This window comes from Mus musculus, chromosome 11 (assembly GCF_000001635.26).
Source record: "Mus musculus strain C57BL/6J chromosome 11, GRCm38.p6 C57BL/6J".
Classification (NCBI taxonomy): domain Eukaryota; kingdom Metazoa; phylum Chordata; class Mammalia; order Rodentia; family Muridae; genus Mus; species Mus musculus.
In genome coordinates this window covers 98,082,200-98,098,024 of record NC_000077.6, presented here as the reverse complement: position 1 = coordinate 98,098,024, position 15,825 = coordinate 98,082,200, and the positions used below count along the sequence as shown (strand labels likewise).

General features: G+C 45.7%; 1 protein-coding gene across 4 annotated transcripts in view; it reads left to right on the top strand.

The window, feature by feature from the left end:
• Positions 1-15,471, top strand: part of Fbxl20 (F-box and leucine-rich repeat protein 20) — a 68,368-nt gene extending 52,897 nt beyond the window's left edge. For all 4 annotated transcript variants that reach the window (XM_006534299.4, XM_006534298.4, XM_030246362.1 and 1 more), the window contains 6 exons: positions 966-1,096; positions 2,832-2,892; positions 4,868-4,912; positions 5,824-5,880; positions 7,155-7,367; positions 8,327-15,471. In XM_006534299.4, coding sequence (XP_006534362.1) covers positions 966-1,096; positions 2,832-2,892; positions 4,868-4,912; positions 5,824-5,880; positions 7,155-7,367; positions 8,327-8,434 — 615 coding nt within the window. In that variant the 3' untranslated portion in view covers positions 8,435-15,471. The remainder of the gene's footprint in view (positions 1-965; positions 1,097-2,831; positions 2,893-4,867; positions 4,913-5,823; positions 5,881-7,154; positions 7,368-8,326) is intronic.
• The last annotated feature ends 354 nt before the right edge of the window (positions 15,472-15,825 follow it).

Sequence of the window (15,825 nt, the reverse complement as noted above, 5' to 3'; positions counted from 1 at the left end):
GGGACCAAAACCCCAGCACTGAGTGGGTTAGGACAGGAAGATCATAAGTGAATGCCAGCATGTGCTATGTTTTAGACCAGCTAGTAGGCCCCATAGTGATTCATACCTGTAATCCCAGCATTTAAAACCTGAAGCAGAATTGGATGAATTCAAAGCAAACCTGAGCTATACAGTGAGACCAGCACAGATGTTACATGTCCCTATTTATTTATTTATTTATTTATTTATTTATTTATTTGCTGCAACATGGTCTGATTATGTAGTCCAGGTGTCCATGAACTTAAAATCCTTCTGACTGGTCCTTACAGTGTTGGGGTTATTGGTGTATGCCCAAACACCCTATTGTGACGTTTTACTTAAGTGTAACATTTTTGAAGTTTCAAAATGTTAATTTACTTCAAAGTTATTTAAATGACTAATTTATATCTGAATTAAACACATCTATTTAGTTACATAGTTGGGATATTTGTTCTAAAAATATAAATAAGTAGATGCTATGGTGAGATTGTAGCCACTCACAATTTATTTTTGTATTAATTTTCAGCTATACTGGTAACCATGTTTATACTATTAAAAGACTGCTGTCCTTAGCTGGGCACCGTGGCACACACCATTAATCACTGCACTCAGGAGGCAGAGGCAGGAGCATCTCTGAGTTCCAGAACAGCCAGAGCTACACAGTGAAACCTTATCTCAGAAACAAAACAAACAAAGCAAAACAAAAAGACTGGTTCTTACTCATTTTTAGGTTTTAAAGCTTTTATGGGTCCTCACCGTGATCTCACACAGAGTGTGAGCGCAGCCACAGCCTGCACTGGCAGGAGCTGGCTGCAGGGAGCTGGAGGGAGCTGGGCTTGGGTGCCCAGTGACCATGCTGCCTTCACAAGTGTGTGTCTGTGTTTATTTGTTGGTTTGTTTTGTTCTGTAAGTAGTGTTTATTGATTCTTCTCACTTTTGTGTTTTAGCAAATCACAGATGAAGGTCTCATTACCATATGCAGAGGGTGTCATAAGTTGCAGTCCCTCTGTGCCTCTGGGTGCTCCAATATCACAGATGCCATCCTGAACGCTCTAGGTCAGAACTGCCCTCGACTTAGGTAAACGTTGTTTATTTAGCTCAAAAAAATCAAGGGAAGAAGAAGCTGCCGTGGTCCTTTTGGCATTTTGAGCCTTTAAACAGACAGCAATGTCACCACCCTTGTTGCTGTTGTCCTGCTGGCTTTGTTCTGTGATGACATGTAAATGACATGAATCCCCAAGGGATCTTGTAGGAATCTTGTAGGATCTTGGTCATTGTAGGAAAAATCCTTAAAATTCCTTTCTCCACATCTTAAAGCCCACCCTGAGGTCACTTATGTCTTTGTAATCCATAGAAGATTTTTTTAGTTCTGTAGAAGTTCGTGTGTTTACTATCATTCATTCATTCATTCATTCATTCATTCATTCATTTTGAAGCAGGGTATCTATTATGTAGGCTGTCCTGGAATTCATTATATAAACCAGGCTGGCTTTAAACTCAGATTTACCTGCTTCCGTTTCCCAAGTGGTAGGACTAACGGCCCACGGGCAGCCAGGTTTATTATTTAGAACAGCTTTGTTACTCTGTAACTCTGTCTGGATGTTTTCTTAGAATTTTCTGTTAGGATGCACATAGTATCAAACCATAGTCCAGACAGAAAAAACATGCATAACATTGTTTCCTAGTGTTTGTGACTCACAAGGATAGTTAGGTATGGCTTTAGGGGCTTACAAATGCTGATCTCTAGTGTGAAGCACTGTTTCTATCTTCACATCATAGAAGAAAAAGCCAAGCAAGGTCCAGGAGAAGGGGGTGAAGTGACCTGCTCAAAGGCCAATAGGCAGCAAGTGGGTGAGCAGGCATCTGAGACAGGCACGCTGGCATGTCTAAGACTTCCCATGCTCTCCCAGTGATGGGCCAGCCACAACGGCTGAAAACGTGGAGGTTCCTTACCTCCACCTTCAGTCTAGAGTAAAGGCTGTCCTCAGGGAGGGAGGGAACAGGTAACCGACCTCTAGGAACCAAAGCAGTTCATGATAGCCTTCTTTACTTTAAATTTCAGCTCTACTTTCTCTGTGTTCCGCTGTGACCATCACAGGCTGTCTTGTCATACCCTATTCTCCCTACAACGCTAATTTATGGTTTTTGTGGTTTACTTTGTTTTGGCTTAATTTTTTAACTTTGGTTGTAAGGGTTTTTAAGGAAACATGTTTGGTGCTGTCATACAGGACAGTCACTACCAGGTTTTAACAGACCGTGAACTCCTACTCTGTGAGTGGTTTGAGGACAGTGTTAGCTAAGAGAATGGCTGCCTTCTGTGGGAGGAGATGGGCAGCCTCCAGCGGAGGGTTTCATGTTGGGACAGACCTGTACTCCAGCAGTCCTCTTGCATTTTTTAAAGCAAGTGAAATCTGCTGCGACCTGTGTGAAAGACAGAAAATAGTTACTTCAGCAACAGATGCCCTGAAACAGAGTATTTATCTCCATCTCCTTTGTTTTCTAGGAGCAGGCTGCCCTCTGGGGTAAGCAATATGCCATCAAGAAGGTGTTTAATGCAATTTGGCATTAACTCCCAGCTTCAGTTCTATTCCTCTATATTCTTTGATTGCATCACCCTGAAGTGTGGTGTTGACAGGACCACTTGATAACTCCGTGAAAATGAGATTATGCACAAACTTGTGTAGTCACTAATGTCATACTGTATAATGAGAGTCAGAGAATAAAGATTGCTTTCTCAAATTACTGTTGTTTTAATAAAACTGGGTTTCAGGAACCAGGAGCCTAACTTTCTTTTCACTTTGTTCTTTTAACAGAATATTAGAAGTGGCCAGATGTTCCCAGTTAACAGATGTGGGCTTCACTACCCTAGCCAGGGTAAGAGTTTTTTAAGGTTCTGCAGTTGGTTTTCATAGCGGGCTTTGGTTTTTTTTTTTGTTGTTGTTGTTTTTTTTTTTGTTTGTTTTTTTTTTTGTTGGGTGGGGGGAGGATTATTTCAGAGAAAGCAGCAAAGAAAGAACCAGCAAGGCGGCAGGACTGGGTAGGTGTGAGACAGGAGACCACGGGCCACTAGAACCTGCGGCTGGCTTGGGAAGTACAGACGTGTGTTAGAGAGCATGGCACATGGCGCTCTCTGTTGAGACTTGATTTCTCCAGTTTCACTAAGATAGTGAATGACAGTGAAACAGGGATTTCCTTGTACTTTATAAAGCAATGTTGTTTAGTATGTGATGAGCAAGAGAACTGTTTAAGGAGATGGTTAATAATATACCAGACATAAGAGTCTTTTTCCAGAGAATTTTAATACTTTCTGTGGTTTATATAAATCACTGTAGAATAACCACACTTGCTTGCATTTTTCTTTTTCCGAGACAGGGTTTCTCTGTGTAGTCCTGGCTGTCCTAGAACTCCCTCTGTAGACCAGGCTGGCTTCTAACTCAGATCAGCCTCACTCAACATTTTAAATTATGTTGACTTTGGTTGGTATTGAAAAATAAGGGGAATGCAATTTGCTTTCAGGCTGATCTATGAAGTACTGATAAGGTGAAGGCCAGCATGCCTCGCAAAAAAGCAAATAAAACGTTTCTCTTCCAAACAAAGTAATTTTTTAACCTTTTTTTTTCTTTGTTTTTGTTTTTTCTTTTTTAAAAAATTTTTTTCTTGTTCTTTTTAAGAAAGCATCAGATCTCATTACAGATGGTTGTAAGCCACTATGTGGTTTCTGGGATTTGAACTCAGGACCTTCGTTTTAAGATTTATTTTAGCCAGGCAGTGGTGGTGCATGCCTTTAATCCCAGCATTTGGGAGGCAGAGGCAGGCGGATTTCTGAGTTCGAGGCCAGCCTGGTCTACAGAGTGAGTTCCAGGACAGCCAGGGCTACACAGAGAAACCCTGTCTGGAAAAAAAAGAGACAGACAGACAGACAGACAGACACAGCAGAAGAGGGCATTGAATCCCATTACAGATGGTTGTGAGCCACCATGTGGTTGCTGGGAATTGAACTCAGGACCTCTGGAAGAGCAGTTAGTGCTCTTAACTACTGAACCATCTCTCCAGCCTCTCCAAACTAATTTTTATTGAACTACTTTTTAGTTAAAAAGATCTGTGTTAGCATAGTACTAATTTTTTGCAAAATTACTCCTTTGGATTTATAAAATGTTCAATGTAAAATACGTAAAAGTATGAACTATCGGGGAAAAAAAAGTATGAAGTAATTGACCCAGGGAAGATGGTGTACATTTATAATCAGTCTCAGCTCTTGGGGACCTGAGGCAGCGGGATATTGAGAACAGCCTGGTCCACAGAGCAAGACCCTATGTCAAAAACCCAACAGAGTGTGATAGAGCGGCACTGGGATGACAGCAACTGAACCACTCTGATTTGATCACTGTCTTCGGGTTTCTTTCTTTTTTTTTTTTTTTTTTTTAAGATTTATTTATTTATTATATGTAAGTACACTGTAGCTGTCTTCAGACACACCAGAAGAGGGAGTCATATCTTTTTACAGATGGTTGTGAGCCACCATGTGGTTGCTGGGATTTGAACTCGGGACCTTCAGTAGAGCAGTCAGTGCTCTTAACCACTGAGCCATCTCACCAGCCCAAGATTTATTTCTTTATTTTATGTATATGAGTACACTGTTGCTCTCATTCAGACACACCAGAAGAGGGCATCAGATTCCATTACAGATGGTTGTGAGCCACCATGTGGTTGCGGGAATTGAACTCAGGACCTCTGGAAGAGCAGTTGGTGCTCTTAACCACTGAGCCATCTCTCCAGTCGTCTTCGGGTTTCTTTACTTTTATGATGTACCAGTGCTTTATACTAAAGTGTATGGCTTTATACTTTGTAGAATTGCCATGAGCTTGAGAAGATGGACCTAGAAGAATGTGTGCAGGTAAGACTGCGATTTTCTTCTCAGCACATTTGTGGTAGACACCGTCTGTGTGCTACAGAATGCCCAACCCGCTCCCTACACAGGACACCAAAGCACCCAGCAGTGGTGTTGATCTTCCACTTACTGAGGTGACTTCCAGGCACAGCAGGAATTGGTGTTTACAGTATAAAATCATTGTCCAGATGCTACGTGACAGCTGCTGTCTACTGTTAAATGAGTGTCTCCCCTTCATTCGCCTCTTGTTCATGCTAAATGCTGTGTCTGCTCCAGAATTGGTCCCTTTGAGTCTATCTGCTTCCCTCTGTCCCTGCCGTATTTCAGATCCTCTCAAGCCCTGTCGTAGACACGAAGGTTGGATAGGGGTTTGAAAAGAGTCACTGACTGGCAATTTAGGCAAATCGTTCTTTCAAAAAGCATGATGAAGAGGTCCCCTGGGACTGGAGCTACAATTGTGGTATGGATGCTGGGAATTGAACCCTGGTCCTCTGGAAAAGCAGCCAGTGCTCTTAACCAGTGAGCCAGCACTGGTGGTCTGGAAGCACCTGATCTCTGTTGAAAACCATGTCTGAGCCAGACAGTGGTGGCACACACTTTTAATCCAAGCACTAAGGAGACAGAGGTAGGTGGATCTCTGTGGCCAGCCTGGTCTACAGGATGAGTTCCTGGAAAGCCAGGGCTACCAGAGAAACCCTTATCTCTTGGGGGGAAAGTTTGAGAAGTAAATAAATAAATAAAATTTTTGATCAGTATTGTCTTTCTGGCTCAGGCAGCGTGTGGGCCTGAAGCCCTAAGGCCTGTTATTTAATGATACCTGAATTAGAAGGAGAGTTGCATAGGGTATTAATTCATGAATTGCATCTAAATTAATATAATTTTACCTGTAAACAAATTTACTTGGTTTTTTTTTGTAGATCACGGATAGCACATTAATCCAGCTTTCCATTCACTGTCCTCGGCTTCAAGTGTTGGTGAGTTTGACTTCTACTGTTTTACTTTAAATTTATTTACCCAGAAAACTTTTGGATTTATTTTACTTTTTGTGTATGGTTTCTTTGCCTGTATGCATGGATATGCACCATTTATGTTTGTTCCTATTGGATCCTCTGGAACTAGGGTTTTATATATATATATCATTATAAGCCACCATGTGGGTGCTGGGGATTAAACTCTTGATTGTTGTGTGTGCATGTGTGTACATAGTGTGGGTGTGCACACGTGGTCAGGGGATAACTATGTTCTGGAATTCATTCACTCCAGGCACCTCTATGTAGGTTCTGGGGAACAAACTTAGGTCACAAGGCTTGGAAACAAATCCTTTTATCCACTGAGCCATTGAGCCATCTCACTGTCCCCAACCTAGAGGTTGAAGACATACTGCTAATGAGGTGTAGTGGCATATGCCTATAATCCCAGCTCTCGGGAGGCTGAGGCAGGAGGATCACCTGGAGTTTGAGGCCAACCTGGATTATGTAGTGATGTGCATTTGCAGAACAAGAACCTAGAGTCGACCCACCTTCACAGGACACATTCCTCTGGCTCCTGATGTGAGTGAGTCTATAGGAGTTATTTTGGTTGATGGTTCTCTGTCCAGAACAGAATACAGAACCCTTATATGTTTGGTGGGTCAGGTTATGTGTAAGATACCAGTACCTAATAGCCATAAAAAACATCTTAGCTAAGTGTGCATTTGTGCCCTGAATTGGGTAGTCAGTATTTAGTTCCAACTTCCTAAAAGTTTGTATATAAAAAGCTTGGGCCCTGTTTTGTCCTATAGATAAGAAAGTGTTAATTTGGAGAATGGATTTGTGTGTTTGTGACACCATGATCTTACTGTGTAGCTCTGGCTGTCTTAGAACTTGATCTGTAGACCAGGTTGGCCTTGAACTCCTAAGAGTTCCTCCTGCCTCTGCTGAAAGTAAAAGGGGTGTGCTATCATACCTTGTGAGGGTAGGTAATTTTTAAGGCTATCTTACCTTGTGAAATAGTTCATAGTCATTCCATAAATTCACAAAATAAATTTGTAATTATTAAAAAAAAAAGCCTTAGTCATAGCTGCTGAGGGCAGAAGGCAGTGAGTCAGTCAGTTCTGATTTATAGTCTTGTTCCTTCATGAATGGCTCTAGATGGCTGTGTATTCACCAGGACCAACCAGAATCGCCTGCATTGGGATTTGACATAAGTGTGTGGCAAGAGCAATGCCAGAAGCTGCTTGGTTGTCCATCTTTGCTCTCTCTGGTTACAGAGTCTTTCTCACTGTGAGCTGATCACAGACGATGGAATCCGTCACCTAGGGAACGGGGCCTGTGCCCATGACCAGCTGGAGGTGATAGAGCTGGACAACTGCCCACTAATCACCGATGCATCCCTGGAGCACTTGAAGAGCTGTCACAGCCTTGAGCGAATAGAACTCTATGACTGCCAGCAGATCACCCGGGCTGGCATCAAGAGACTCAGGGTAAAGAGCACTGATGGCTGGCCCCGCCCCGCCTTCTTCCTGAGTGTCTCTTGATTTCTGTTTTCATTTCCTTGGATAGTTAGCAAGCAAACCTCAGGGTAGACTCCACCTGTATGTCAGGTGGAACTGGTAGGAAAATGCCCCTGAAGGGAAGACGTCTGGGTGGTAGTGTCCAGGCCTTCACCAATCCCCAGAGAACAGACAAACTAACAACCAAAAAAACTCCATGCTAGAATTTGGTTCTGAAGGGAAGACAGACATGACAGAGTAAATGCCTGCCAGGGTGTGGCGTGCATCCTGGTAACCAGGAGGCTGAGGGGAGAATCGTAAGTGAAGTGCCAGGTGCCAGTCTGGACAGTGAAGTAAGCTCACATCCACAAGAAAGGCTGGAAGATGACATTAGGGGCAGAGAGTTTGCCCAGCATGTACAAGGAGGACTGGAGATTGAACATCTCCACATTTGCCTCAGGAAACACCTCCCACAACACAGAAAAGGGGTTCTTGGAGTGGCGGAGACCTTGCATCAACAGTACAGACAGCCATGGGCAGCCCCAGCATCTTTGTTTACTGGTATCTTGGTGTTCCCTTTTACTTAGCAACTGAGGGGTGTCTAAAGGTAGGATCCCCGCTTTTGGACCCTCTCACATGTCTTAAACCTCATAAGTATTCAGATAAAGACTAGAAACATGTTTTGATTCAATAAGTAAATTGTTTTAAAGTTGCCTAGCTTCTTCCAGCCATGGGATCCTAACTGGGAGTCCCTTTGGGACAAGATGAGAAATTAACTTGTTTTCATTCCCTTCCCCTCTATAGAAGAGAGTAAAGCCCGGCCTTTGTGCATCCTAGGGGAGCTTAGCATCCCTGCTCTCAGCAGTCAGCCCCTTGGTTTCTCTAAGAGGCAGCGTTGTGATCTCGCCCTCTGTAAGCACTCTCTCATAATGTTTTCTGTCTTGTTTCAGACCCATTTACCCAACATTAAAGTCCACGCCTACTTCGCCCCTGTCACTCCGCCCCCATCAGTCGGGGGCAGCAGACAGCGCTTCTGCAGGTGCTGCATCATCCTATGACAGCGGGGTGGCCCACCATGTTGAACTGAGTATTTAATGACACTTCTAGACATACCGTGGAGTCTCTCCGGTGGAAGCGACCCCAGCATTCTGGGCAAGGGTTACAAAGTGAGGGCAGCGTCCAGATCCCCAGAGCCGCACATACACAGGCACAGGCGTCCTCACCCCATCTGCTGTGGTTCTGGGACCATGGCTCTGAAGTTCATGCCGGCTGTAACAAGTGGGTTGGTAAAACCTAAGCATTCCTGTTGGACATGCCCAGAAACAATCGCAGGCCACGGTAGAGGGAGGGGACATTCCAGCAGAGCCCAGTGTTACTGCTTCTGTGGTTTCTTCATTTTATTAAGGGGTTTCTGTGGGGGGTTTGGAACAGTAACTATGATCCTCCAAGGTGAGAGGTAGCATGGAAAACAATATATGATTTATCCAGGGACCAGAAAGAAAACTTCTCCACATCCTAGAAATGGTAGCCATCCATTGGGAGACTCGTGGGCTTCCTTGTTCCCGTGCTGACATGCTGAGCATGTTCACAGAGAAACTCATCCTTTCATCTGGTGTTTGAGTATTTGACCCAGAGGTTTTTTTAGCGGCTGCATTGAAATCACTGGGGTCCAAATAGAATTCCTTTTCTTATCTGCTCAGTTTGTCACTGTATGTCACTGCACCCGGTTCTCTCGCTCACTGCCACCCGCGCTCGCTCGCGCTCTCTCTGTCTCTCTCTCTGTCTCTCTCTCCCTCCCCCTCTCCTTCAGTCTGTCCTCAGGATGCTGCCCACTCGATTGTTACTATGTTGCTATTTGTTGTGTTTACAGTTTGCATTTTGGATGAATTAGTTGGGGTCACCAAACATTTTTAAAAGAAACATCAATAAATATTTTTTTAATCTAACTTTTACCATCAGGGGACCCTGCCTGAATCTTTGCCAGTCTGGAAAGAAATTCTAACAAAAGCAGGAAAGTTATGATAAGAAATAGTCGGACTGTTTGGATGGAAAAAAACTTTCCTTAGGGTTTCTGTTGTATCCTATGCTGTATGCTGGTTTGCACGCTGTGCGCTGTCCCCCACGTGCTGCCCCACCCCACCCCCACATTTCCTTCCTTCTAAACTCACTGAGCTTACAAGAGAAGTGCAGCAGTGTGTAGGGTGGGTGATGAATCCCAAGCTGAGCCTGGATTCCCGGCTACCCAAGCTCCAGCACAAATGACCAGTATCCTGTGCCAGCAGGCGGTGGGTGTGTCCTGTGCCAGCAGGCGGTGGGTGTGGCCTCTGCCTGTCTGAGTTACTTGAGTTACTTGCTTTGCAGCAGTGCTGGGGGGGGGGGGGGGGCTGCTTTTGGTTTCTTGGTCTCCTCCCACAACTAATCCCAGGAGGGATACAAGAAGAGTCCTGTAATAGCTGGCTGCTGTGTTAACGTTAATAGAAGACCTAAGCATCTCCGCTGTCTCTGCAGACTTCCTCAGAAAGGGGACATGAAAGCAGCCAGCTAGGAGCACTGGGGCAGCCAGAGAGCCCAGAGAGGGAGTGGGGGCTCAGAGTCTACCAAGGCTGGAGAGGGAGTGGGGGGCTCAGAGTCTACCAAGGCTGGAGAGGGAGTGGGGGGCTCAGAGTCTACCAAGGCTGGAGAGGGAGTGGGGGGCTCAGAGTCTACCAAGGCTGGAGAGGGAGTGGGGGGCTCAGTCTACCAAGGCTGGAGAGGGAGTGGGGGGCTCAGAGTCTACCAAGGCTGGAGAGGGAGTGGGGGGCTCAGAGTCTACCAAGGCTGGAGAGGGAGTGGGGGGCTCAGAGTCTACCAAGCCTGAGCACCTGACACCAGAGCAGAGGGAACAAGGTTAGTACCTATGGCTCAGTCAAGAAAAAGCCTCTTCAGAGAAACACACAGAGAATGGGAGAAATGAGATGAGTTTTAAGGCATATTTCTAAACCCCGATGGTAGAAGCTTTGTGTGTGTTCATTAGAGTATTGGGAGAGGGGCTTTTGGGACCTGAGTGTGCAAGCCTGTGACCCTGGCATGTTAAAAGGGAGGGCTGTTTCATGCCATAGGTGCAGGTTCTGTCAGAATATATAGGAAGAAAGTCTGATGGATTTCTCATTACTGTAGAAAACAATCAGATGGAAGGCCCTCGAACGCTATACTCCCACATTTATTTATTGTATTAAACTTATTGAAAATCTTATTTTATTATGCTCTTTTGAAAGCTAAATTACTTGTGTTTTTATTCCTTTTCCCCTTTATGTTCAAATTACCTTGAGAGAAATCTCCTTTTTCCTCTGAGACCGTCTTGTTACATTGCTCACCTGACTGGTCTCAGTCACCTGGACTCCAGTTACCCTCCACTTCAGCGGCTGGGACTCGTGGCTAGTACTGCTTCCCCAGACTGGGTACCTCCTACCCCCCCTCCCCCCCACACACACCCCATCGCCCCAGACAAAGGCTTATACTCTGTAGCTCTGGCTGGCCTGGAATCTTGTCTTGGCCTCCTTACTGCTAGGATTATAAAGTTAGGCACACTAGCTCACATACACACTTGCAAATGTAGATACCCTAGGTCTTTCAAACAAAATCAAAAGAAGGTGAGGGACTATCAGCTCTAAACTATATCGTTTGGGGTTTTTTTTTTTCCCCTAAGTGCCTAATAAGTTGACAGTAAGACCTGAACACTGAACAGGTAGCAGACTCTGATTGCCCCAGTCTGAGTCATTCAGGAACTCTTTGGTATGCATTCAAGTTTGAATGAGTTTCCTAACTACTAGTGTGTCAGAAGTCTTGAAAACGCTGTCTGCCTGCTCAGAGTGTTGCTACACGCAGGTTTGTTGGCTTTGTCTTGGTGACCCCTGCTGGTAAGGCAAATCACCACCTTTCTAGGCCAAGAACACGAGTCAAAAGGAGGGATGAGGGGTCTGCTGATGCACAGCTCTGGCCGCACATGGTCAAGCGGGCGTCATATTCCTTTCTTAAGTAACGCAGGCCCATCATGCATAGAGGAGCATAGAGAAGCACTGACCTCTGAATCCAAGTGCCAGCTCCCACATGCGGAATACTTGTAAGAATTGGATAGGGTTTTGGTTGGGTTGATAGGTTTGGGGTTGTTTTAGGACGGACCATGTGTGGAGCCCGGGGCCTTCTCAAGCATTAAGCAGACGCTGAGCTGTAATCATCAGTTCTAGTAAGGATTAGCGTGAAAAGTTCCTTTTTGAGAAAGCTGATTGGGGGCTGTGAGTCTGATACCAGCACTCCTGTTGGCAGATGGGTGGTGGGCGGAGGCAGGAAAATCCGCCAGAAGCCTGAGGGCCCTCCATCTCCAACCTGGAGCACATAACACTGACAAGCAAAACAGACCCCGCCGTACCAAGGTGTGGAGGGAGAATTGTCCTGTGACCTCCATACAAGGTGTGGCATGTACGTGCCTGCACTTCACAGTATGGATATAAAAGAGGGAGAGTGAGGTATAGTGGTTTGTGCCTATATCTCGACACAGGAGATGCAGAGGCTGGAGGGCTGCTGCCTGTACCTGACCAGATTGGAGTACATAGCAAGGAGGTGGGGGGCGGGGGGAAGCCTGGTGGTCCATTTGTCTCATTTTACACCCACTCCCAAACATGCCTTTTACAATGGGGAAAGAAAAAAAATGAGGCCTGAGTGAGATCAGCCTCAGCTACACTGTGACACTGCTTAAGCAAGCCAAGCAAAAGGAAGAATAAGGTACCCTCAAAGATGGTGCCCTAAGCCTCCAGGTGGCCAGGAGGGATTGCTAATATGGAGAAAGATCTTGAATAGACAACGTCCATTGTAGGCTCCGCTCCCCTGCGTCATCTGGAATATCCTGCCCCCATTTGCTGCTGCCGCTTTATTAGACCTGCAAATGTAGCCACTGATCTCTCCAGTTCTTCCAGCACCCGCCCTGCCCTGTGTCTAAAGCATTGTGGCATCCAGTCTAGCATCCTTGGATTCCTTTCCCTGCTCACAGCAAGCTGTCGTGGGCAGAACTGAGCACAGCACAGGGGAGTGGCAGTGGCTTGGGATAGTTCTCAGGTGATGGTCCGTGGGGTTGGGGGTTGGACTTGGAGTTGAATTTGAGATCTAACTGGCTCTGAGGAGTAAAGGGACCTAACATGACCTCTCCCCCAGTGTTTGAAGTATTAAACCGCTCTGCTCTGCTTAATGTTTTAGAAATGCGGTGACTGGCCCTGCCCTCACCCTGACAGCCTTTCTGGAGGTGAAAGTATCCCTCAGTTTGTTTTTGTAGATTTCCAGTGAGATTTCTGTGTCTACTAGGTAGGTAGCAGGCATGTAAGTCCGAGATGGTGTTTTAAGCGTTTCCCAGGGAATGTTGTTGAGTGACTTACCATGCTTTGTTTGGGGTGTTCTGTACCGTTTGGAATGTTTGTTGTAGCTGTGGGCCACTGACGTCCAGTCTGGACTATTTGTAGCTGTGTAGACTATTTGAAGTCTATTTGATATTTTCAGTTGTCTTCTAAAATGTGTTTGAAAACATGCCTTGACTTGGCATTGTTAGGGCGTAGGAGAGTTGTCACTGAAAAGAAGAGAGAGACTCCCTGCCTGTCCGTGGGCATTGAGACTTGGAAGGCCTCATAGATCATGACTGACCTTGGACTGTTGAGATGGCTCGGCAGGTAAGCACTGTTTGCAGGCCAAGTCTGACAACCTGTTTGTGATGGTGAAGGAGCGGTAATGCCGGCTGGGAATTGTTGTGACTTCCACGGATGTACCATGGGATCCATGTGCGTTAATAGAAAGGATTATGTAAAATCCAAGGCTGATGGCTCTAAAGTCAGGCAGCTCATGGAGTCATAAGTGAGAGGGTAGACAAGGAATGAGCCCTGAACCTTCTCTGAGTTGTACAGGTGGGTTTCTGTGCTGTGGTTTCTGCTGACAGACCAGAGGATAAGCCCAGCCTTCTTGAAGACTTGAAGACAAACAAGTCTTAAGTTAGAGGGATGAGGGGAAGTAGGAGTCACAAACCTGCTCACATTTATTTTTGTCTTAAGTCTGCATCAGAAGATGCAGAAAGCAGTGTTATCTATCAATAGGGCATGATTAGCCCTGCTGATTTGAGAATAAAATCTGGCTGTAAATACAATATCCAAAAGACCTGACTCTACATCTTCATTCTCCAGCAAGAAAAAAAATTAAATATATATATATGCTATTTAAGCACTGGCTGCTGTAACCCTGCCTTATTCTTTTTACCTGCTGGAAACCACAGGAGACAGGAGACAGAGCTTCTGGGGTTTCCCATTGGAGCCTGGTTCACAGTGTTGTGCGCTCTGATTTCTCTGCACATCGTTTCTGCATCTCTGGAAAACTCTCAGTTATTTAGCATCCTCTCCCTTGAATGGGAGTTTAAGAAAGTTATTTGAGAGGGAAAAGCTTTTGTTACACAAACCATGCGTGGAAGGTTCGAGGAGAACATCCTCCTGCAGGTCTTTGGTCTCTGCCACAGGAGTGTTTGATCTAAGGCTTTGTGGAGTCAAGTTTACAAAGATGTCAGTACTTCTCAGCCAGAGTGGCTCGTAGAACAAGAACCATGAGCAGGCAGAAACCTAGTGTCGCTTTCCACTGTATGGCATGGGCAGGCAAGGCTCGTGAGGAGATGCTTTGCCTCAGGAAGCGCATCTGTCCTGTGCTCATAAGACTTCCTTTCCATGGGACACATTTACTTCGTTTTTTTCATGGTATCAACTCCATGCCCTTTGGTGGCAAGAAGGGCTTCCTTACTTCTGGGGACAGCATTAGTACCAAGACAGGAGTGTGGACAGTGGACAACAGTCCTCCCCCTTGGAAGGGGTGGTGATAGACAGGTGTCCTCTGCCAGGTCCCAGGAGATCTTTGAAGTTACATCCTTTTGCTCCGTTTGTCGTGTTATCTCCAATCTGCCCTGGTTTGCTGCTTACATATGTTTCTTCCTGTACCCTAACATTTTCCTCTCAGCTCCACAAAACATTCAACCACTCACTGTTTATAGCCCTGGAGACCAGGGACCTCTAAATGACTGCGTGGCGTGGCTCATTAGTTAGACAGGAGTGCCCTGGCTCTGCAGCAGTGAGAAGGGCCTTGCTGTCTGTCGCCATCTGGGTGTCCATAGGAAGGCTTGCTCCTTGTAAGGATCTTTTCTTACATATTTCTGACGACTGTTAATCTCTAACAAGTGCTGAGCCCGATTCCTGTGACCCATCCCTGCCACACTCCTACCTGACACACTGACACCTAGATCCTGTTGGCACGTCCCAAAATCTTTAGGCCAGCCAGCTCTTCCTCCCTGCTGTAACCCCAGAACTGACCCCAAGAACCAGGACAACCCCGAGGGGAATCTGGGAGAGGCTCGAGGTCACTTTTCCGTTGGTTTTATCCACTCTGGCCACCTCTGTTCTTCCTCCCAGGAACTCTTTGCGGTTACTGTTTCCTGGTGTTCAGCTTAGCCTTGCCCACCTTCCAGTGACCCTGAGGGCACAGACCTGAGTATCCCATGTGGCCTGTGCAGAGCTCAGAGCACTGTGAGGACCACCCCCTTCCGGTCAGGCCGCTCAGGGACAGATGGATGGGTACCTGGTGCTGTCTGCAGAACTCAGTCTCCAGTCCTGCACCCCCACTCCGCTGACTCCCTGAGGGGTAGCAGGGCAGTCACGGTGTGATCCCTGTGCCTAGCTGCTGGGCCTGACCTGGACTTCGCTGTATGGGGGCTGCTGCTTGCTTGTTTTCTCACCAGGCCTGTGCCAACACTTGGCCACTCCCCAGGCCCTGAACTGTTCCCCAGTGGGGACTTCACGCCACCTTTCACTAGCTAAGTGACTGTATGTACACCTCGTACTTCCAGCATCTGAGGATGTGGGGGTGAGGATTGTTTTCAATAAATAAAATCCAAGGAGGCAGTAGACGATTCTTTTTGCTTTAAAAATCTTTGGACTAAAGATATGTTTTTATATATATAAATATATAAAGTAAATTGTTATGTAACTATTATTGTTCCTGTATGTTCTAATTTTGTTTTATGATGTAATTAAAGGAAATCAGCTGTGAAGACTTTTCATTTCCCTGTGGAAACAGCCTGATGAGCTATGATTCCTAAATATGGGTCTTAGAACTGCAAAGGCTCTTGGGACTGAAGGGACTTTTGGGGTGACATCGATGCTTTTTAAATATTGTTTACTCTCTTCACTTAAATATCATCAGTTCACTTAATAACCTTAGTCAATACTCTGCTAATAACTATTACTTGATATCTCATCTCCGGGAGACGTCAAGAAACAAAGGGCCTAGCATAAATCCGAGCTGCCTTAACAAGGCTCACCCAGGGGCTGGAGAGAGACCTCATCGATGAGTTAAGAGCACTTGGACCCTTGCAAAGGACCAGGGATCCATTCCCAGCACCCAC